This window comes from Coffea eugenioides, chromosome 2 (assembly GCF_003713205.1).
Source record: "Coffea eugenioides isolate CCC68of chromosome 2, Ceug_1.0, whole genome shotgun sequence".
NCBI lineage: Eukaryota > Viridiplantae > Streptophyta > Magnoliopsida > Gentianales > Rubiaceae > Coffea > Coffea eugenioides.
In genome coordinates this window covers 32,174,902-32,197,931 of record NC_040036.1, presented here as the reverse complement: position 1 = coordinate 32,197,931, position 23,030 = coordinate 32,174,902, and the positions used below count along the sequence as shown (strand labels likewise).

The window sequence follows — 23,030 nt, the reverse complement described above, 5'->3', positions numbered from 1 at the left end:
TAAAATGATATATGTAAAGCAAAGATGTGATCAAAAATAAAAATATTTTAATTAGAAAAATGTGTTCATAATACACAAGAAGCTCTATTAACGAAAGTTCACTACTCAAATGAATCCACTGTATTTTCCCACCACTTACTTACAAAACGGAAAGCTTAGGTTCCATCTTTTTTGATACATACGTGTCCTTCCATGTTTCTATTTATTTTCTAGGTGGCTATATATTTTGGTAATGGAAAATTAATTGGTACAAAAAAAATTAAAGTTTGAGTACATATTCAACCCCCCTATCAATTATCCTGCCATCTTTTTTGACAAATTCAATCACAAATGGTAAATGTGTGTGTTGCATAATAGGATGCCTACAAAGTGTATAATCTCATTTCCCTCATGTCTCAACACGTTCATAATTTAAGCAAACCCCACAACTATCACTTTCATCATCACCATTACCACTTCATGAAGACTTCTTCCCTCTCCTTTTACACACTTGTGTTTCAAGTGTAGATTCTGGCAAGAGAGGGAAAGAAAGGTATAGTACAAGAAGTACTTCTATTGCAAAATACTACTACTAGAACTAGGTTTTTTTTTAAAAAAAAAAAAAACTACAAATAGCATGGCCACGCGTGGGCAACATCTAGACTATAAATTTCTTTGTTTATTACATGAAGAATGAAAGAAACATTCAAGGCATGTCTCTCTCTCTCTCGTTAGAGATTACACAATTCTTAAGCAAAACACCTGTCGACAGATGGATATTTTATCAGTGTTTTCAGCAAGAATTTAATTCATATATTGAATAGCGGTTAAATATTGACCCCTTTTGGCACCAACCCTAATCCTTCAAAAAGAAGACATCATAACGAACTTATGAGTTCTGATGAAGGAATACAAATGTGTTTCCTTATGCGTAATCATGACTTTACGTTAGAATTAACAGTAGTTACAAATGTGTTCAGTGCATGAATAGATTGAGAATAATATAACAAGAGACAAACGAAAGCAAATTTTTTTTTTTTTTTTTTTAAAAAAACAAAAACAGAAATAAACATAAATGGCAGACAAAGACTTGAGAATGACAATTTCATTGGTGTTTTTATATTCAAGATTTATGCAAATAAATCTTGAATTGAAGGGCTTAAATGATGGTTGCAGCCAACAACTTTTCGGCAAATTCATGTGATGTATTGAAATTTTTTTTTTTTTTAAAAAAAAAAGAGGTGATGCATTCAAATTAGAGTTGACAAGTTATCCTTCTATTTGATTATTGTATCTCTCGGTCCTAATTGTGATTCACGTTTGCATTTGAAAAACAAGAAATATCCCAAGTGTGTAGTTATTTAATTGATGATGTTTAATTTATCAATACTCGATCTAATTCCAAGAACTACCATTGGATATTTTAATTATTCTCAAGTGACATTTTCTTTCCTGCTTATAATTTCTGATTTTTTTGGTTGCAGTTAAATTATTTTACTTGCAATTTACGAATATCTACTCAGCTTGGACAGTGACAGGACATTTTTGCTACGCTGCATAGATCTCACAAATCACCGGTCCTTTCTCCGGCCGTTAAGGCTGATCTTCTTTTTCTGAATTTCCATTCCTTACCTAATCCTCCATCAGAAAATGCAGATTTGCATTGCCATGGAAGGGATAACACGTCAGGATTTCCCTGTCATGGTGTTGAACAAATCATATTTACCTCACTGTCAATCTAGTCAATTCTTGAAAAAATCTTCATGGCATCGGAAATAGCGATTGACGATCGATCCATCATGCAGATAGAAATCGGCACTCGCCTGTATACAGATTCTAGAATGAGGGTTGAAATGGTTGTTAGAACAATTTTACGCAAATAGATTTAATTTTGCATAATACATGTAAAAAAAAAAAAACTCACACATGCAACTAAAACGTGCAATTGAAACTAACTATTATCGAGCCATGTTGGAAACCATGGGCGTTCAGCTAATAAAAGCTGCAATATTTCAAAATTAATTGATGTTTTGATTTGGACAACCAACCTCCTTAACATTCTCCAGCCGTCCGAGCGGCCCCCAATATTCCGTCACCTTTGAAATGCAGCTAGTGCATTCATTTATACATTGACTTCCTCCGTCCTATTGCTAATGTCATATTTTCTTTTTTCTAGGTGTCTTGAATAAGAGTTTCCATCAAAACGGGGACTCGAGCAAGACCTAGTATTTGGCATTTGATTTTGTGTAGGAAGCGGTAAAAAGGAAGGGAGGAGAAAGAGACACATGTTCAGGAGATAATTACGTTTTGATTCCAAACAAGTAGATTTATTAGGTCAAATAAACAATATGAAAAGTGGTAAAAGAGGGGGGAGAATATACATTCGGCACATCATTAGTTAGATTATGCCTTTCTAATTTCTATCCCAAAAGAGAGGAAATTACATAATGCCACTTCCCAAAAATAGACAAAAAGCAATACGTTGGATTATGCCCAGGAAAAGCAAAAGAGAGAGGCTGGATTATGCCCTGGACAATGAGTGGCATTTACAATTTGATAAATGGGCAATGCCATAAACATAATTATGCTTTGAAGTCTCATGCAACCCAATGATTGCAAATAGAAACAGATATCGTATATTTTGGATTTTTTTTTTTTTTAATGTAAGAACTGAAAATGAATAGGAGGATGTATACAATTTTCTTCCATCAGAAAAGTATTGGGGAGGTTGCAGCAGAGCTTGTTTCCAAATTAATTATCAATCTCTCAATCACTCTAAAAAGATAATAATTTTCTTGCTTTGATTTAAGGAAAACTCTAAGCGCTATAAAAGGAGAAGACGGGAAAAGAGAAAAGGGTGGGGCTCAAGAGTCAAATCAAGAAACTCACGAACACCTCCTGGTTAATGGATTCTGAGGACCAAAATTATTTATTGGCACTTGATGTTAAAGTTGAAGCAAACACAGAGTTTTTTTCTCGTATCATGATGAAGAATGAAATTATCACTACATCTTTTCTACTTGGAAGAAATTGAGTGGAAAAGGCCATGTCACTAGTAAAGTAGGCTTCATCACTTGGAAAGCAACTGCAAGAGTTAATTACTTTTTAAAGAAGCGAGATTAAGTAAATTTGATCATCTTGATGTACAACTCTCAACAAAAAAAAGCAAAGTTATTGGTGATATATCTCAGAGTATACAGTGAATTCTTGGAAAAACGCACGTCCTCAGCCTATAATGTGGATGATAATTAAAGAATATGTCTTTTCATGGGTCCAAATCGAGGGAAATGTCAAAGGTATTTGATGACTTTCCGGTATTTGACATTAAGAGAAATGACAAGATCCAGCCCCGTTATAAATCTGATGAAAACTTTGTTCGTGTTTGAATAAGTGCAAATGGAAATCTGGTTCGGTTTAAAGTAAATTAATATATAGACCCTCAAATTTCTTAAAATTAGACAAACATAGCCCTTACCAATTACTAAATAGTACTGACAAAAGCACCTCATTTTATTTGACAAATTATTATAAAAAGAAAAGGACCCAAAATTTCTAATTAAAATTATAAAAATGCAAAACACTTCATCCTCAAACCATTAGCATCTTTGGTTTAGTAAATTTTATGAGAATTTCTTAAACAGAATAATAATAATAATAATAATGAGCCCATTCCTTTTCAGTTACACCACCAGACGAGTTGTGCTTGCTGCCATCAGGGCAGCTTAATTCTCAACGAAAACATTGCACGTCAGACGTCGATTATAATGTAATTCCATTTCTTGCTTCTTTTCATTTCCGCTAGAGATGCAAAGAACAAATAAGATGTTCTTCTACGAATGAGATAATTTGAAAAGATTGGATCCAGATTCATCATGTGTTATTCATAACTTTGAATTTAGATCACTGGAAATCAATTTTGGACACAAATTTCAACAAGAGATAAAAGCTGTTATTTTCTTGCATGCTATTTTATGTTAATTTTGTTATACGAGAGTTTGCACTGCATGGTGAAATAGCCATTAGTGTCTATCTACTGCAGAACCACCAAATCCAGTAAAATTCCTCGAATTCCATGAAAGAAACACTGGCCCCTCTGTACCAAGGACCAAGTAGTACTAGCAACACTAAGGCCCACTAAGGGAACTTTATCAGGTTAAACCAGGACAAGTCCCTCAAGGCCATAACCAGCTGCTTCATGTGGTTGATTTCGACCCTAGGGTGCAAGGTCATGACTATGGCATAGGCCATGATCTACAGGCAGGCTTAGTGCCAACTTCACTCCCAATGTAATAAAATGAGCAGCGCTGCCCATTCATTTCAAGAAACAGAGCTTGCCACCACAATTTGTCCAACATAGATGGTACCATCTGGCTACCCCCAAAGAAAAGCAAGCTACTAATAGCCTGATAAACCTCATCAACTGTCTCATACAGCAAAACTTTCAGAAAGCCGAACAAGAAGTAGAAAGAATGCAACAAATCCTTTTAAAAGAGAACAATCATAGACAATTGGATGGACCTGTTAACCTGCAATTTATAATCTCAAAAAGTGGTGCATACAAAATATTCCGCGTATATGGTACCATTTATTTGCAATCAGGCACTTTCGAAGCAAAGAAAATACATCGGCCAAAGCAAGAGGATGAGAGGTATTTGAAATTTTCTTCAAGTCAATTAAGGAAATAACTGAGAAATGAGGAGTTTAAGGGCCCTGAGAAGTTGCAGCAGCTTCAGATCCTGTCGATGGGAGTACGCAGGAATCTCTCCATCTGACGAGCCCTTGTCTTTATAGACATGTCAAAAACCTTTTGACTAAATTCCACCACAAGGCCACCAAGAATGCTGGGATCAATCTGGCAAGGACCACAAAATATTCAAAATATTACCCAAGGAAAGAACAGGAGGAGTCATCAGTTCCACAATATCAGAAAGTTTGGAAAGATAAACTTGCCTTCTGTTCAAGCTTCACCTTCTTCCCCTGTCCAATAACATCCTGAAGTGTTTCTTTCAGTTCTTTCTCCTCTTCTGGTGGAAGGGGCTGGCACAAGAGGAGAGCTTATAAACATGAACAGCAATATCAAATGGTCCTTTCCTAATTTCTGGACCAATTGACCATAGTGAAGAATAGACAACATCAAACAGGATATCCATTTGCTCTTTTTAGCTTTCTTGTTATCGAACGGGTAAGGTTATAATGGCAGCTTGATCAAAGAACCCAAGCAGAAATTGACATAATGTGACAGTGAAAATTTCAAACTAAATGGAGTCGCAGAATAAGAATAACTAATAATTCAGAATCTTTATAAGAATTTAACACAGAAAATTTCTAGCTGGCTTTAGCTCATCAAGAGTAAAGTTTGGCAGGACACTAGAAACATACAGAAATTGAAAGACATTCATATTTTTGTGAGAAAAATTCATGTTGGCTCGTGAATTATCAGTATGATCTCAAGTTTCATAAGATAAAATTGGTAGAATTATGCTGGACAATTCCTTGTGTAATGAAGAAATACGAGCAATTGCACCTTAAAAGCTGCATACAACCTTATTCTGCAGAAATCTACTCATTTATCCAAATGCAAAAAACAAAATTAGATATTAACCATATCAGTTATCTAGAGATATCAAAAATGATTGCAAAACACCAACGATAAGTAGCATCCATCTCTTGTTAGCAGCAAGCACACAGTGTATGCCGTATTTGTGGCACCAACATTAGGTAAACAAGATATTTGAAAAACATTAGTACATAAGCACCAACTTGGCTACTTCAAGACATAAGGGGGAAAGAAGAATTTCAGAAGGGTAAACTTCAATAGATAATATACAGAAACCAATTGTTATCCCAAGTATGCAACAACTTTCTGGATATCCTTACGGTGATGCACTCTGGTCAATGCAACCCACATAATGCAACTCAAATGCTGAATAGCCTTTTAGCGTGTTCCAATGCAACTCTCACTATTCTATAGCATACATTAATCTCTTAAACAAATAATAAAAAGCCGAAGTACAATGATCTTCCTTCAATAAAATAGAAATGCTATAAGGAAAAAAAAACTTAAACTTATTGCCCACTACGTTCCCTGTTATGCCCCCAACTTCACTAAGAAAAATATTCTATTTTTCAAAGTCACAAAGCACTTCATCATGTCTAGAAAATTAAGACGTTTAAAACTTGAGGGATCATAGGTTCCATTCAATATGAGCCACTGATGCAAATAGCCTTCAAAACTAAGGTAAAATCAGGAAAAAACTGTAGTTTCATCACCAGGAGTACTATATTTATTAGACAGTTGACAACAATATTCCAGCAGAAAGGCAAAATGTTCTTGGACCACATTTAGATATTCTATAATCTAAACCTCCAAGGAAGGCGATGCCTTGGAAGTTTGAAACCCCATTTCAGGAAAATACTGCGATTACAAATCCCAAAAGGAAGCAAAACTAAAAACTTAAAAGAAAGGGTTAAAAATGCAAAAACATACATATTAGCCTGAGAATTTTCATTAAACTAGTGGTAAGTATGTAAGTACTTTGGTTTGAAAAGGAAACCACATCCTTCTTATGCAGATACCACAAATATGCATATGCCAGATTATATGTTTGTTATACGAATTAGACTCCCATGAAAAAGAACTTACAATGACTGATGTTACAATGGCTTTGATTTCTCCCCTATGAGCCATGGTCACCTCTGTAAACCTCTTTGCTATGTTTTCTAGTTGTTGCAGCCTCCCATTTTCAGCTAAAACAACTGTTATAAATGAAACCAAGGATAAGTACAAGATCAACAGCTTTATACCAATTGCAGGAATCAGTTTAGGCACAAATCAAGCATCCAGCTGCAAAAATAGAAAATTTTTGAACTGAAAATAAATATTTAGTTATTTAACAAGCTTGTAATCTACCAATTATGGTAGTATTCAAGCACAATTTTCCACTGCATAGGTAGTTGACATAAAATTGAAGTCTTTCAGCACGAAATTGCTGTAGGCTCTTTCAGAAAGCAAGAATCACGATAGACCCTTTTGATGAATTAAAGGTATAATTCAAACATCAGAAAAATAGTAAATCAAGGAGAGAAACATGAGCAGACAAGTGTTTTTTCCAGAGGAACACTTCTATTCTTCTAAACCATTAAATTGAGTTTTATAACGCAAACTCCTAAAGTTACATAACTAGTTCAATCAACATATAAGTATCAGGAAGAACACATGAAGATAGGTGGGTTCACCCAAGAAAATATATGATGGTGATCTCATAAATGGGAGAAAAAAGCACAACCAAGCATGTAAATTCCATATGATGAAAAGCAAGGAGATAAAGCAGTGTCTATTCTATCAGAGATGAATACTAGCATCAGTACAATAAGATATCAAAGTCAAAACAGATCTTCTAAAAAGCAGAGAAAGGCTCAACCAATGATGTCAAGTGACATTCATCAACATGGTCCAGCAGTAAGTTCAAAACTCCGAAAATTTCCCTAATCCAAAAATTCAAGCACTATTCAACCTACAAATTCTCACCAAGAAACTATGCATCAAGGCTTCTGCTTCTAAGCAAGCAGAGACTCAGATCAACAAGGGCCTTGAATTTGGGAAAGGAAGACCAAGAGGAAACAGTGAAGTTAATAAAGAAGGCCAGAGACGGTTCAAATACCTCATTTGGCTGGCGAGGAAATAGGAATGGTAAAGAAAGTGCCATTAGCAGCCTCCACAGGCCTGCCTTTTGTTGTTAATTGGAAAAGGAGGAAAGACATGAATAATCCAGGTTGTTCTAACAGTTGCATGAAAAAGCCAATGCACATTTGAACAAGATAAATAGTGAATTGACCAAATCTTAGAGAAGACAACATAAATTCTTCCCCAGAACACTCTAATTCATTTACTCTCCTGATCTTGACTGCTTCCTTTCCTTTACCAGCCACACACACACACACACACAAAGAAAAAAACCCACAGCATTTTCAGATTGAGTTACAGGCCGTGCATCTTACATAAGAAGTTCTTGGTAACATCAGAAAATTTTGCTTCCTCACAAATAACATGTATAGCCCTTGTTCTTTTGTCCGCTGGTACTGACAAATCCTTCATAAACTGAGAAAATGTCGGACTCTTCTTTGTTGCCTCAATAAGGTCAGAAATCTCAGATTCAACTTTATCCAAGGCATTTGCTTTCACAGCTGCAATGTACAAAGCTGAGGCATAATTTCCAGAAAGCCCAAACATCGTCACAGGTACCTAATAGATCATTAACAGAGCAACAAGCCATTAAGACGAAACTAAATCAAGATGTTGAAGAACCAAAAAAAATTACCAGCCTAGTGCAATAAAATTTGCTTACCTTCACTTTCTGCTCCTTTGGAGCAGCGGCAGCGGCGTAACTCCTCGAGTGCTGCAAGAACAAAGACAATGGTTGGGTAAGAAGAATCCCACATCCACAGGTCACAAACATCTCACTTCTGAAATCAACTCAAAAATACCCTCCAATAGATTCTAAAATCAGAATGATACGATCAAACATTACTTTCTTACTTATTTCATTCTTTTCTCGTATTTGGGACTTAGCAGGCAGATCAACAAATATTGCATAAGCAATCTACGACTCTACATCAAGAGAAACAGAAAATGACTTTGCCACAAAAAATTAAATATTTGCTTTGTTTCAAAAAAAAAAAAAGAAAGAAAAAGGAAAACTACCAATGGCAACAGTTCAATTTCTACGATTAAAGAAATTAAATTTAAAAAAAAAAACTTAAACAAACCTAGGGTTTTGTTTTCTTGACTAAATCTCGCATAGAAGCCAACTCTCAAATCTATTAAATTTGCAGCATTTCTTCATCAACTAAGATACAAAAAGTACAACTAATAACGAAATAGTTTTACAAGAATAGCGTACATGAACCAAAATCACAACAATAAAAAATAAGTGATGCAAAGAAAACAAAATGTGTGTAGAACTAAGGACTTGGTACCTGGGGACTGATCAGAGAACTAGATCTCCGGGCAGCGGAGGAGGCGGAGGCGGGAGAAGAAAGGGTACGGAGGAGAGAGGTAAATCGCAATCGTCCAGCCGCCATATTTTTTTGTTCGCCGGTTACCGGAAGCCTTCGAGCGGGGAAGTAAATGACGAAATTTGTTTTCAGTTGAGAACGTTTCGGGTTGGGGTTTTCACTATTCAGCTCGTGGAAATGGGGAGTGTAGTCTATAGCCTGTAGAGGGATGGAATTAGCGTACTACTGTTGTTGGTTGAGACACGTGTCCACTAAAGAACCCTTGTTGCTCTTGTATTTTGGGATTTTGGGTTTTGTTTTCTTTTTGTTAGTAAGGTACACTCTCTCTCTCTCTCTCTCTCTTCTTTTTTTTTTTTTGCTTTTAGTACAAGTGGAAGAATTCGAATTCGTGATTTATTATTTATACGCGCTCTCTACGAATCACCTACCCATGTATATAATTATGTTCATAGAAAAAAAGATTTAAATTTTACACAAAATATGAGGAGAATTTAATGAAATAAATAAATAAATATATATATATATATATAAGTCTAAGCTATTCAATAATTACTTATGATTATAATTGTTAGTTACTAACATAAGTCACGATCTTTCAAATATTATGATAAAGAGAAAAATAAAATGGGAGAGATAAACGTGTGTGCGTGCTTGTGTGTATATATATATAGTGGAAATTAATCATAATTAGTGGACGATTATAAGTTGTAGTGTAAATTATTTAAACCTAACTTGTTTGTTTCTTATTTTAATTAAAAACTGCATTTTTTCTTTGGTCTTATTAAGCCAAAAAAACTTGCATTAATTAGCAATAAAAATATGTCATGGAATGAGGAAAATTTGAAGAATAAGTTTTTTGTTAGAGCAACCACATATCATCATTTTATTATCATCTCTTTTATTATGCCACATTATCACTTCCTATTTCATTACACTATCTCTCGCTATACATTACAATTTACTCTATAGAGTATAATAGTATCAAACTATAATCATTTACATATTTATTTTAGTTATTCACAATACATATACCAAAAAATTTAAACATTTTAAATTTGTCAAAAAAAAAAAAAACCCACAACCAATCTATTATGCATGTAATAGTCATGATGCATAGCAGCCATGACATGATACGCTTCATGGCTGCTACACTCACACTATGGAAGAAGATATAATGGTGGGGTAGGGTAGTACACCACTCTACTTACACACCACCCACCCCCCCCTCCCCCAACAAAAAAAAAAATGGATGACATTTAGACGAGGATAGCTTTATATATTGTGTATACCCAAAACAAAATTCACTAACTGCTGCACTGTTTTGTACTTCTTTAGATGCCTTTCACCTTGGCGATTCATCCATCATCGCGATAGGAATCTGGTCATGTAACAAGTGAAAAGTTTCAGATCCAAGTTGAGCAATTCTTTTGTCTCAACCATTAAGCGTAGTGTAGTTGAGAATAGGGATTAAACCCCATTGCTCAATTTTCCAATCCACAAAAATGTGTGCTAAACGAAGAACATTTGCTTGGTCTGAAGAAACATAAATCCACCAAAAATGGAAACCATCAAAGGGAATGTGATTCAATGCATCTGAGCGAAGATACATGTCAGACTAATTTGAAGTGAATTTTAGCCTTGGCAATCACTTAAAGATCTGATTTACATGTCTAATGCTTAGCATGCTCGAGAACTCCATATGACAACAAAATAGATTTAGAGAACGCATAATATGCATGTACAACCAAAGAAGACGCCTAAGGTCGAAGTTGCTTTCACTGAAACTGAATAATATATGAGGCAACTTACTCGTTCATGGTTTCAAACTCGAAAATAAAAAATCAATACTTAATTTTCCAAAGTAGAGAGGAATGTGCATCATCAACAGCATATTGCAGTGCAGATGATCTGTTGTTGGCCTCCATATTCAACTTTGATCTTAGTAACAATAGCAACTCCCTATAACGGGTTTGTTTTCTTGTCAGAACTCGATCGAAAGCAGTTAATCCCAGCCATTTGATTTCCTCTTTTCCCACTTCGAAAATGGGACGAAAACCACAATTGAGATGCAAAGAGTTCATCCTTCTCCTAATGAGCTTATGCATGTACCTAAGTATAAAGGAAGAGTACGAGTCATAGATGCCAACTTGAGAAATATAGAACAGTATGAAAACTTTTAAGGAGAGAGGTAAACACGATTGCCGAGCTTTAAAGTATTAAAAATCAAATTAGCATCTTGTTTTGTACCTCAAAGATGCTTCAATAGCATCCATGCAGCAATCAGTGCTGAAAGTAGATATGCTAGAAAAACTGCAAATATAACAATTGAACTTCATTGCACATAGCAGGAAAGCCTGATATATGTTTAGTCTGACAACAGCCGCTGAATTTATGTTGGTGTCGTAGAAAATGGGATGGCATTTAGGTCGCAAGTAATCACATAACTTGGACTTCAGTAAGCGAGCTGGATGATCATGCCAGCTGATGGTGAGAGATGAACTTAGATGAGTATTCAGGTATCTGTTCACAAAATTTTTTTTGAGAATTTAAATTGGAAAATCACAAATTGCATTTATGCAGGAAATTTAACAAGGTCCAGTGCAGTAATTAGTAGTGCAAGTTCAGCCTCAGTGCTAGCCTAACTAATAATACTGTAGGTCTGACTCTTACTTGTATGAACAAATATTAATTCAAGATTGTTGCAGTAACAAGAACGACACATTTAATGAGAGAGAAAGGAAGAACTAACCTTGTGTAGTCTGCCAGAATTTCTAAAGTAGAGCAATTGACAAGCAATCCGCTCCATCTAAGAAACGAGATCCCATCTTCACCCACATAGAGTCTATTTGACCTGAATCCTGATACATGATCCATATCAAAATTTACACCAAATTTCCCTTCATTCATATAGCAGTTGTATCCATGAAATCCTCTTTGCAACCGGGAGAAGAACAAAGAGGCCTGTTTCTTTGACGTTGACATGAAAATGAAGTCATCAATAAACCTTAAAAGCAGATATTTGCCGTGGTACATGACAGCTTCGCTCTCATGGTGGATTGCTGCAGAAGAAGCATCACGTGTATCTTGGTTGCCAAATGAATGTCTGGGAAGCTCACAAACTTTCTCAAGAAAAGGGAAAATTATATTATTTTCTAGATGTCCATAGTAAAATGAGCAGAGGAGAGAAGATAAAACACTCCCTTGCGAAATACCAAGACTCTGCAAGTAAAATCTGTCACCTAACTTAAGCACATTGTGCTTAATGTGCTCATTCAAATGAGAGAAAATCTCTGCTTTCTTAATCTTTCTGCTGCATTCCTGCCACATGAAAAATGGTAGAACACTAGATATACTCCACTTGAAGCATTGTTAAAGATCATTAAAACATATCTTAGCTTCTGCAATGGTAAAAGATGAAACAGACTTTCAGAACAAGAACTGAGCTGGTACCTCAAGTGAAGTTCCATATGGTCCCTAATCTCTACCCCTCCAGCATACTATTTTCACTTAAATTCTAGACATGACCCTTGCTTCATGCTTTCATTTACTATGGATGTATGCCCAAGAGGATGTTAAGTAAAACAAAGACAATGTGACCCACTCTTTCACTTACAGGCTCAAACTAGCACAGAACAAATGACAAAATATTCCTTTAGTAACTATGCCTGTTATTAAACTTTTAATAAAGAAAATATCCTCAACTAAAGCAAGTCATAAAGATATGGCTAGTGCAAATCAAAACCAAAACTTATGACCCTGCTGAACCAATAAGATACTAATAAACAGAGTGGAAGGATTGTTGCACTAATCATGGTGGCACCAGTATAAAACAAGTTATCAGCAAATGCATTTAAGCACCACTAAATAACTTAAAATGTGATAAATGGATATTACCTCTTTGACAAAAATGCTATGCAGCATGCTGGTGGGTACAGAAATTGCAACTTCTGAAGATCCATAGATGATATCTTGAGGTGCTAGTGCCAGCTGCTCGCATACCAGGGTAGATTTCCTTGTGCAGACAACTTGAAGAGATTTGTTTACAGTATATTCATCATTTAATATAACATCTTCCATCACAGTAAGCAATTTATTCTGGTCAATAGAATCAAAAGCCTTTGCCACATCACATACGACAATAAAAACACCAGGCAGGATTGAAGATCCGCTCTTCAAGAGATGTAGAAAAGGAACAAACTTTTTATAAATACCAGTATAGTCAAAAACTGATGAACCTAATTTCCCTGGTTCTTTCAGTTGTATACCTTTAAGCACAACATGAACACCACGGAGAACATGGTTCACAGACTTAAAATAATTGCATTTTATGTTTCTACGATTTGAGGACCCTCTAGTTGAATTACAAGCCAATTGCTTGAAAGAGGACTTTACAGGAATTCTTGATGGCGCTTTAAGGTTTGCCAATATCCTGAAACCTGTTTCCCTTGGACGAAATCTCATCCTTGAGAAACCAAATTCTCTGCTTCTTATAATTTTGTTTACAGATGCATCATTTAACTCACAATAGCTTCGATCTTTCAGGTTATCTAAAGCTTGTTCCATCAGCTTCTTCCAAACAGATTTCCGATAGTAAAACACCTCTTGTTTTCCATGTTCGCTTTCAGTTACATAAAAGTGCGTTTGCAACAAGGGAACTACTAACCAAGAGAAGAACCACAAAATCCAGCTTTCCAGTATTTTATGTTTCACAAAATCTGTGGCATCAAGCTTACTACGTTCCTTATGCTTATTTGCCCCTTGCCTCTTTCCACACTTCAAGTCTTCACCATTCAAGCAAAAACATGAGTGCTTATTTGATAATAAAGAAAATTTGGATATCTTCAATTTGTGAATGCACTGCTTCAAAGAGAATTTCTCAAATCTTCGAAGACAAACAAACTTGGAGATATTCTTTCTCAAAATTCTCCAATTATGAGGACTTCCTAGCAGATCTCGAGGAACTATACTCCTACAGACAGCCCATACAAATGAAACAACCTGCTTTTTAAGACAGTAATCCTTGCTTGGATGAAACTGATAATCATGAGCTTTTGAAATATTCATGCAACTCTTGAAATCTGATGAGTTAAGATTCTGTGGATGAAAACCATAAGCAAGAAGATCCTCCAAATGTTCTTTTCCATGTATGTTTCTCTCAGATTCGTTTCCCTGATTTCACAGATTTTACACAATCCAAATGAGACAATTACATTACCTCTTATTTCAAGCTTAATAGAAAAATTAACAGAGGATAAGTCATATATATGGCATTGCGGTTCCATGAAAGAGGATTACTCGTATATTTGGCCAGTCTTGATTATTTTATTATTTACAGCAAACCCGACAAGCAGTAAGGAGAGATTGATAAAACAGTAAAGATAGAGAAATCTTCGTGCAGGAAACTGATGTGCAACTCATATTGAAGAAGCCACCTTTTGGATGCCACTGGAAAAATTTGTCCCCAAGTGACCAAACTGCAGAATATCGTTTTATAGTGCTTAGGCTGACAGAAGGTTAACAGACCACTTTCAATCTCAAAAAAGATATTCAAATGTTTGCTTTGTCCATTCTTTCCCTTCTTTTTCCATTTGTTTCTCAAATTTTTGTGCATGTTTTACTCATTATGCATCCATAAGGTATACTCCAATTGTTACTGCAAGACTCACCAATTGGAAATAGCAGCCTGCTTGACATCATTTCAGACAAAAGCTCCTAAAGAAATTCTACTATATTGTTAATCATTGTGAAGAGCATGTGAATATTGCAAGGAAATGGGTTCAAATTAGAGTTCAAGGATTGTACTTTGTCCTTGAACAAGGTAGGAAGGTGATGTCAATCCAATTGCCACCTCATACCATGAGCTCACACAAGGGGAAGTCCTGGATCAGTTTCTTTCTCCAAACTAGAACAAACTACTAAATTGATAGTTTGGTTTTCATAGCCCATCGTGTGCATATGTAATCCACTTAGCCAACTTAACTACCTAGTTGACAAATCTTTCCTGAGCAGAGTGCAGAACAACAGAAATCATGTGTGCACTCTAATAGTACTACAAACACGACTCAGCTGCATTCTCACAATGCAGGACTCTGCACATTTGATATGTAAGGAAGGTGTTAGCATTGGGTTTCAATTGCATCTAGAACATGATTATTGATAGCAACAATAAATTTTCAAAACAGGCCTACACCATTAAGCACAAACAACAAAAGCAGGGAAGGCAAAAATGAAAAATAAGAAACTCTGGTCACTTTTCTGATGTCTTTCAAGTGAAAGTGTGAAAGAAAAAAATTAGCAGCTCTTGTTAATTGAGAAAAAAAAGAGACCTGATTAATTGGTGGCTTTAAACATTTTACAATGGCAAAAGGGAACACAAGGTTCTATCCTATTTCATATGAAGTTGCATGAAACCAAAACATATTCCTCCAATTAATTTTAACCTGAAACCGGGAAGCAGCACTTTTGTTATTATCCTGACACTTAAGACATTGTACAACTGCTTAAAGAAAAAAGGTTCCACTGTACTGAACATGCTGCTGCATCTCAACAATGAAACGAAAACTATCCTCCAAGTAATTCTAACCTGGTACTTGGAGGCAGCAGTTTCGTCATTATGGTGATCCAAGGATAAAACGGCACAATGTTTATCCAGCAACCTTAAATGCTGGCAACATCTGGCCTTGCGTATAAGAATTTTGAGCTGCTTCATGAGAGAGTGATATCTGGATGGTGAAGAAATTTATCAAAAACCAGTTAAACCAGAAGGAGCCTCCAATAAACACGAAGATGAACATCAAGAGAACGAATTATTCATTAAGCATTATCAACAAGATAACATTTTCAAGAATCACAAACAATATGATCAGATAGATTAAGTCATTCATCATAAAACAATTCAGGAGGGAGTATGATCCATTCTGCCAAAAGCCCAGGAGATAATAAGAGGACTACTCCTTCAAACATTACATTAACACTTTTGAAATGAATACATGCTTTATCATCCCACCTTTCTAGTAACTTTCCTCAGTTGGCAATCAACTTGCTCTAAAAATTGCAACATCAGTCACTGAAATTAATTGTATTTTATACATTATTCAAATGTGTCTTATATTGGATTAAAATCCCTGATGCAGATATTTGAGAACCACCCACAATTCTTCCATTTCAATCCAGAACGAAAAAGAACTGCTTCGAGAAGTTATTGTAAGTACATTCTTTAAAATATATCTATAGGTATAAAGCAGAATATCAGCTGAGAGGGCCATAAACGCACTGAAATACTTTTGGACACTTCATTTTCATCTTACATGCAGCTTATTCAAGTTTATTTAACCACAAAAAACACACATAACTAAAATTCAAGCATAATGCAAACCATATGTTACAACTTTTGGAAAGAGTAAGTGCTATTTAGAACCCCCCCCCTATTGCTTATGCTAACACTGGGACAAATCAACACACTACAAAATGGTATTGCCCAGTAAATCTTATTGCTTCAAAGCTTCAGAACCAGAATTTCAACCTTTAGGCTATTCATGACAAAACTTTCACCATTATAGACTGGAAATCACACCAAAGTAGCAATCTGCAAAAGTGATACTCACAGGCATGTAGATTTGATGAAACAGGAATCGTTGCTGTGAGCACATGGGGTGAGAGAGGCTGTGAAATGAGCACCAGACAATCCAAAAATATCCCTAAATAGGAAATTTGCCCCAGAAGAATTGGGCTTCAGAGAATTCAATATATCTTATGTTGCTCTGGTCGTAAGAAAAGTCTCATCACAAAACAAGCACAAATGAGAACTAACATCAATTTCTTTAACGAGGGGTGGGGTCTTGGGGGTGAAAAATGTGGACAGACGGAAAGGTTCTCCTTATACAGGACAGATAAATAGTGCACGAAACTTGGGAGTTAACCACCAAAAGTGTTCAAGTTCCAGTATGAAAGCTAATCAAATTTGCTGTTCGACAGCACAGATGTAATATTGCAGACACATTTGATGGTACAACATAATGTGGACAATATTTGTGACTAGAAGCATAGCAGACAAGATTAGTAGTTCACCTAACATAATAAAATAAATTAAAAAATGAAGTAACAATTTAAGAACCTGAAAACAATCCAGCAAAGTACACCAGGAAAGCAAACAAGGAAGAAGTTTTCTAACTCATAAAAGAGGATACGCTTCCTTGGGAAAATGGATGAAGAATTCTCCAACTTATAGAATATGCTTTGCCTGTCAATCTGAGTTTTCTTAATGACTTTAGGGAGAGTTTGAAACACCAAACAACAAGAGCAGCATGTCTGCAGATACATAAAATCCAAATACACATCATATTGAAGTTGCAAAAACTCCTGACACTCTATGCACATGTAGACAGAGACACATACATTCATGCACAAATGCACGCACACACGCAGGGATGCTGGTTGAATTTCTGCCTTTGATTATAAGGCTTCTATTTCATTCACATAAAAAGGATTATGTGAGTAACTGTGAAAAAAAAAATCATTTTTTCTTAGTGCTTGAAGTTTATAAAAAGCCACTTTTATCCACTTAGAAAAAAACACTGGCAGAACAAGAAGGTAACCCATCTAAACTGAAAAGCTCCTAGGGTTTAAAATTTCATAAACAAGTTAATCCTCTCCTACGGTTGTCTATCCACTGTCTAATTTCAAACTGGCTCTGAAAGTACCCATGATAAATTCTAACCTCTCAACTACATTAAGTCAAGAAAAAAATCATGACAACTATAAAACTTGAATCACTTCATCAGGATTTTTCAACGTGTTCTTAACCATAAACAAGTATCAGTGAACAGATGGTTTCAGGATCCACAGGTAAAAGCCTAATTATCTAAAGCTTCAGAGTGATACAAAATGGATTTTCCTTCCAAGATTTTCATAAGATCACCTTTTCAGACGAAAGACGAGAATCTGGGTGAAGCACTCCAGAAAAGTTATCTTCATCACTGAGACTTCTAGTGCAAGGGATCAAAGAACTGGATCCCTGACAGCTTAACTGCCTGCGCTTTCTGGCACGCTGCCAATTATACTTTCTTACACGCTTCCTTGGCAATCTAAAAGCCTCAATTGAGCTATCCTGGCACTCCTGAATAGAACAAACTTCAGATTCTTTAGTTCTCACTGCTTTCACAGTTTCCTTGGACACACTCTTTTGAGATATTATTAGCCTGCTGCAGCTGCTAGATGGAGTGGATTTAGTACTACCACAACAGCCAGTGCAACTACCACTACGTGAAGAAAAATCAACATCAGAAAAGCTAGTGCTCTGCTGTTTCTCAATGATGTCATCAACCCGATGAACTTGTTTCCTTTTTCTACCAGATCCTAACAGAAGTAGAAGGGGGTAAGTTTTTTGTCAGATCTTGACAGACTTTTAAAAAGAACTATAAAAGTTTCACATTATATATCCATAGAATGCAATAAATGAGAACTAAGTTATACTGGAAGAGGACATTAAGCAACCAGGACCCAACAGTTGAGAAAAACTTATGAGAGACCAGATGCACCAAAGCAACGCTTCAGCAGCAGATCATTTAGATTCATGATTAAAATAATGATTGGAACAAGTAAGCATCTGATACCACCCAATTGTCTACTGGAAGGCTTCCACCCTGCTTTTGCATCTCTCCATCAGATAAATTGCACATTCACCAAATAATAGTACTCATACAATCTTTGTGGCGCCACATAAGTTTTCATGTACAACAGATTCACTTAAAACTTTACGTGCCACAAGGTGAAAAAAAGGATGCAATATGACATTTTAAAAGGGTAGCCTCACATAGAATTTCCTTTAGGTTTTAGGACAGTCAGAAAAAATTAAGAAAAAAAGGCTTTAACTTAGCATTTTAAAGCACCTCAATCATGAAGGTGTAATCTTGCTGGACAGTACTGGATTTCATCGATGAATTAGCGGACAGGAAGCTTCATCCTGTACTTGAAACAATACATATTTGTTGATGAATTTGTGCTTCTGAAACGTATTGTTCAATTATGAATTACTCAAGATTTATTGTTGATGCAAGCAAGTAAATAATTTTCCATACCCAAAAAGATCCAGCAGTCAAGCTTTTGAATCAAATTTAACAAGCTTCCGTGCCACTAACGACTACTTCCACTTCCACATACAAACCTCACAAAACGTGTAGTAATTTCAAATAAAGGAAAAAAATATAGGACAAAGATATTATACGCGCCCACCCAAAATGTTTCTCAAACAAAATCTAAAAATGCATCAACCTGTGTAACATAAAATCTAAAAGACTGAAATGGGATAGTCTCAAAATAATTTTACCTTGATGGGCATTTGAAGGATATTCATACTTGAAGACAGATGAATGCCTCGAGAATGCTTTGCACATATCACTGATTGGAAATCCTGCAACTTGACGATGTTTCCTTCGAGGAAGGGACAAGAATACGAAGGTATTCCTTAACAAATACACCATAAGAATGTCACCAACCTATGCATCATTTAATCTGTTGTCAATTTTTTGTATCCATTAGACAATATGTCAGTAATTTGCGCTAGTGTTTTGTCTACGAACCCTTCTCAAAAGAAGGCACCACGCTGAGGATGTTAAAGCTTCTACTATAGAACTCAGGCGACAGGTCTGTGAGACATCAACAAAGCAAATTATAAAGAGTTCAACAGTCTAGAAGCGCGAAAATAAAAGGAGACTGTAAATTGTCATAATGGTCCCTCAAGTATTTTCATAACTCAGCTTTGCTGTTAAACTTTTTTGGGCCATGAAGGTTTTGTTGTTTTTAAAAATTTAGATCTTTTCACTCTCTTTGGTGGGCACATCCCGGACTCCAGAATTGATGCAGCACCAAACAAGCACGTGAAGATAATATTTGTTTCAGAATGTTATTTTAGGATAAGTGTAAGATTGGCAATGAGAACAGCAAATTTTACAAATTGCGCTTAGATTTGCTTAGGATTGAGCACATGGTGAGGCTGCCATGAAAACTCACAATAAAACAAAATTCCGTTCTATTTGATTCCAGCTTAACCTGAAGATGTCACACCTGTTACATCTACATAGGACACAATACTTAAAGCTGATAGTTTTTAAAGGTTAAGTGAACTCAGCAGCTAAGAAACTTAACCTAAAGAAAGCTAAAAATCTTATAAAGGCCGGAAGCCAAGTTGGATTCAACTCCATTACTGGAGACAGCCGCCAATTTTGACTTTACAGAGCCCAACTCTTACAACACCTATTTTCTCCTCTTTCAGAGGAGCCATAGAATGACTTCACGTTCTATGGTACTGGCCTAGTTCAGCAATGAATCACAAAGAAAACAGCTTTCAAACCTTAAGCTCTAAAGCACCAAAATACCAACGCTAACACAAATATGTCAGTGGAAACACCTGGAAAATCCATAATTCCAGAATTTTCTGAGATTTTTCCAATGACCAACAGCCAAATTTTAGCTTTCTGCATCAATTATCTGACCAAGTGAGAGGGTTAGGACTGAAATGCAAGAAATTTTCCCTCCATCCAGGTGCACTTTGTTGATAATGGGTTGGGGGACATTAGCCCAACATATCAACTTTAGAATCCCAAAAAAAATACTTCCTATTCTGCACAGAAAATGGTTTGACTGGAGTAGAGAGAAGATTATTTATCATTTATTTATGTTTTGTTTTCAATCCTACCCTTTTGACATGGTCAAGTAACTGTGGCAGACAACTATCTGGTCATTAGGCTAAGTTGGTAGGAACGAACAGGTCTACAGAATGCGAATTAGAATATAAAGTTTAGCCACTAACTGAGATTATGAAAATGTTTTGTGGACCATTTGGTAAATCATCACAAAAGAGATAAGCAAAACTTTATCTCCAAATTATAAGAGAATACCAATTTCTGCTGAAACCATTATTGGTAGCTTAACAGCTATAAACCATGCAACATATCGAGAAAAAGTATAGTTAGATTAGATAACAAGGAAATGAAATCTGATGTTGCATGGATACTGAAAGGCAGAAAGACGGGCATAATAATATTCTTCACATTTACTAACCTTATCGTAGGCATTGCATATCACATTAGCAAATGTGGGTTGCTCACGCATAATCATTTCAATACTTCTTCTAACAGTCTGAAACCAGAAATGATTGCATTCAAGCATATGAACAAAAATTATGAATCCTTACTTAACACCAAGTTGCTATACTTTTTCCAAATAAAATAAAATCACATTCTGGTCAACAGTGCACTGCATGCGTTCTTTTTGAAGCAGCCACTGCTGGTGTTTATACAACAATCATCCCATGAAAATTTAACCAGTAATTCATAAGTCCCTATAATGTATTTCTGAAAAACAAATACATAAAGACCTAATAATTTGCATATCCAAAAGCTGCTGGTTCACAAGGGAATTATCCAATCAAACACTATCAGTTCTCCGCCTTTTGTCCCATGAATCGTCAAAAGTATGATTCCTTATTTTCTTAAATCAAACATGCACAAGTGCGAGCAAATTTGTTTATACATCTTAGAAAGAAATATAAAAATTTGAATCACAAGCATTCAGATTGACTAATTGGTAGCAAAATTTGAAATATTTCACAAAAGATTTCAAAGTCAAATATGTTGATAGGATCATCTCCCTTGACCATATGCGTTCAAGTGATTTTATCATTTTATGATTTTTATAATTTGGATTGATACATCACTGGTACATGCAAATCAAACAAGAGAAACATCTCAAGCATACATCTTTCCTTTGTCCATGAAGAGTACAGGACACGTGACCACATTAAAAATTGTCGTTCACATATTTTCCTTCTTTCCATTTCACTTTTTTAGCTAAATTTGCCTCTCAAAAGATTCAATGACTTTAAACAACCTGGCAGTCACTGGAGCTTCATATGCAAAAAGTTTTCAATAAGCTCAGTGGCAAGAAACGTCACATATTTACCCCATTTTTTCTGATCAAAACTACACTCTTTAACCAAATAGAGGCATCAAAGCTGGAGTGCAAAGGTAAAAAGATCATCATTAAAACGTACTATTATTTTAAAACAAAAAAAAAATTGAAACGGGCAGTATTCCTGATTTTCCCGCCAAAATTTCTAAAACACCAGCATCATCATAATTTTTCCCGCCAAAATCAAGACACCGATAAATTCCCCTAATTGCATAAATCCACAAATAAAAAACGTTTACGGAAGCACAAACAGCGATATTTGTAGAAAGAACCTCCAGTTGAGACCAGCGATTATGAGGATCGAAGCCTGAGAAAGTCGGAGCATTTTCCGGCACAACAACAAAGCACTGAGTAAGAAGTTTCCGATAATCGGCGGGATCTTTAGGTCTGAGCAGATACGACATTGCTTCATCACCAATGCAGCCAAGGCACCGCCGGCCCTTACACAGGCAATCGGCCACCGGCGTCGGCGGTGACGGAAGCAAAGATAAAATCGTGTCGGCAAGCGTACGCGCCTTATTGTGGAAAAGCCTCCATAAGACCTCGGGAACCCGCCTTCTCCTCTTCTTCATCATCTTCGCCATTGATGGAGAAGAGTGATAGTAACTGATAACGGGGAAATGGATTTTTAATAGAAGAAGAAGAGAATGGTAAAAGTCGCCGATGTTAGTTCGTTGGGAAGTAAAAAGTTTCTAAAATGACACGCTTCTTCATTTACTCGTGCCCTTGGGATTGGGATTTTTTACGCTTTTTAGCCTCTCCGGTTGTTTTTGCTCGGGTCAAAGTCAATCAGCTTTTAAGGAGCTTCATTTTCCAATAGTGGTTTTGAAATACTAACAAGAAATAACAACATTTTTCTTTTAGTTGAACTTTTTTCAAAATTTTTTTAAGCAGGAAATTATGGGATTTAAGAAAAGAAAACGGAGGAGGAGATTTGAACTCAAGAACTCTACATCCTAAAATCTCAACCTTAATCACTGAATTTGGTGTAGTATGGAACTTGGTAAAGTATGTCCCCAAAAAAAAATATCATAATAAAAGAGAAAATTTGATAAACTTTATGATTGATT

At 35.7% G+C, this 23,030-nt stretch overlaps 2 protein-coding genes across 2 annotated transcripts; both read right to left on the bottom strand.

The window, feature by feature from the left end:
- Window positions 1-4,361: 4,361 nt before the first annotated feature.
- LOC113761828 (ATP synthase subunit O, mitochondrial) lies at window positions 4,362-9,173 on the bottom strand. The gene is made up of 6 exons (XM_027304979.1): window positions 8,956-9,173; window positions 8,325-8,375; window positions 7,978-8,221; window positions 6,623-6,735; window positions 4,930-5,016; window positions 4,362-4,831 (listed from the first exon to the last, which is right to left on the bottom strand). Exons 1-6 carry the CDS (start codon window positions 9,058-9,060, stop codon window positions 4,709-4,711), a joined length of 723 nt encoding a protein of 240 aa, XP_027160780.1. The 5' UTR covers window positions 9,061-9,173; the 3' UTR covers window positions 4,362-4,708.
- Window positions 9,174-10,639: 1,466 nt separating this feature from the next.
- On the bottom strand, window positions 10,640-22,535 carry LOC113759503 (telomerase reverse transcriptase). Its single transcript, XM_027302079.1, has 12 exons — window positions 22,233-22,535; window positions 21,052-21,129; window positions 19,572-19,637; window positions 19,319-19,487; window positions 17,912-18,348; window positions 17,181-17,301; window positions 16,599-16,743; window positions 15,578-15,716; window positions 12,889-14,163; window positions 11,744-12,312; window positions 11,242-11,514; window positions 10,640-11,103 (listed from the first exon to the last, which is right to left on the bottom strand). The coding sequence occupies exons 1-12, from the start codon at window positions 22,533-22,535 to the stop codon at window positions 10,836-10,838; spliced, it is 3,843 nt and encodes a 1,280-aa protein (XP_027157880.1). The 3' UTR covers window positions 10,640-10,835.
- Between the last annotated feature and the right edge of the window lie 495 nt (window positions 22,536-23,030).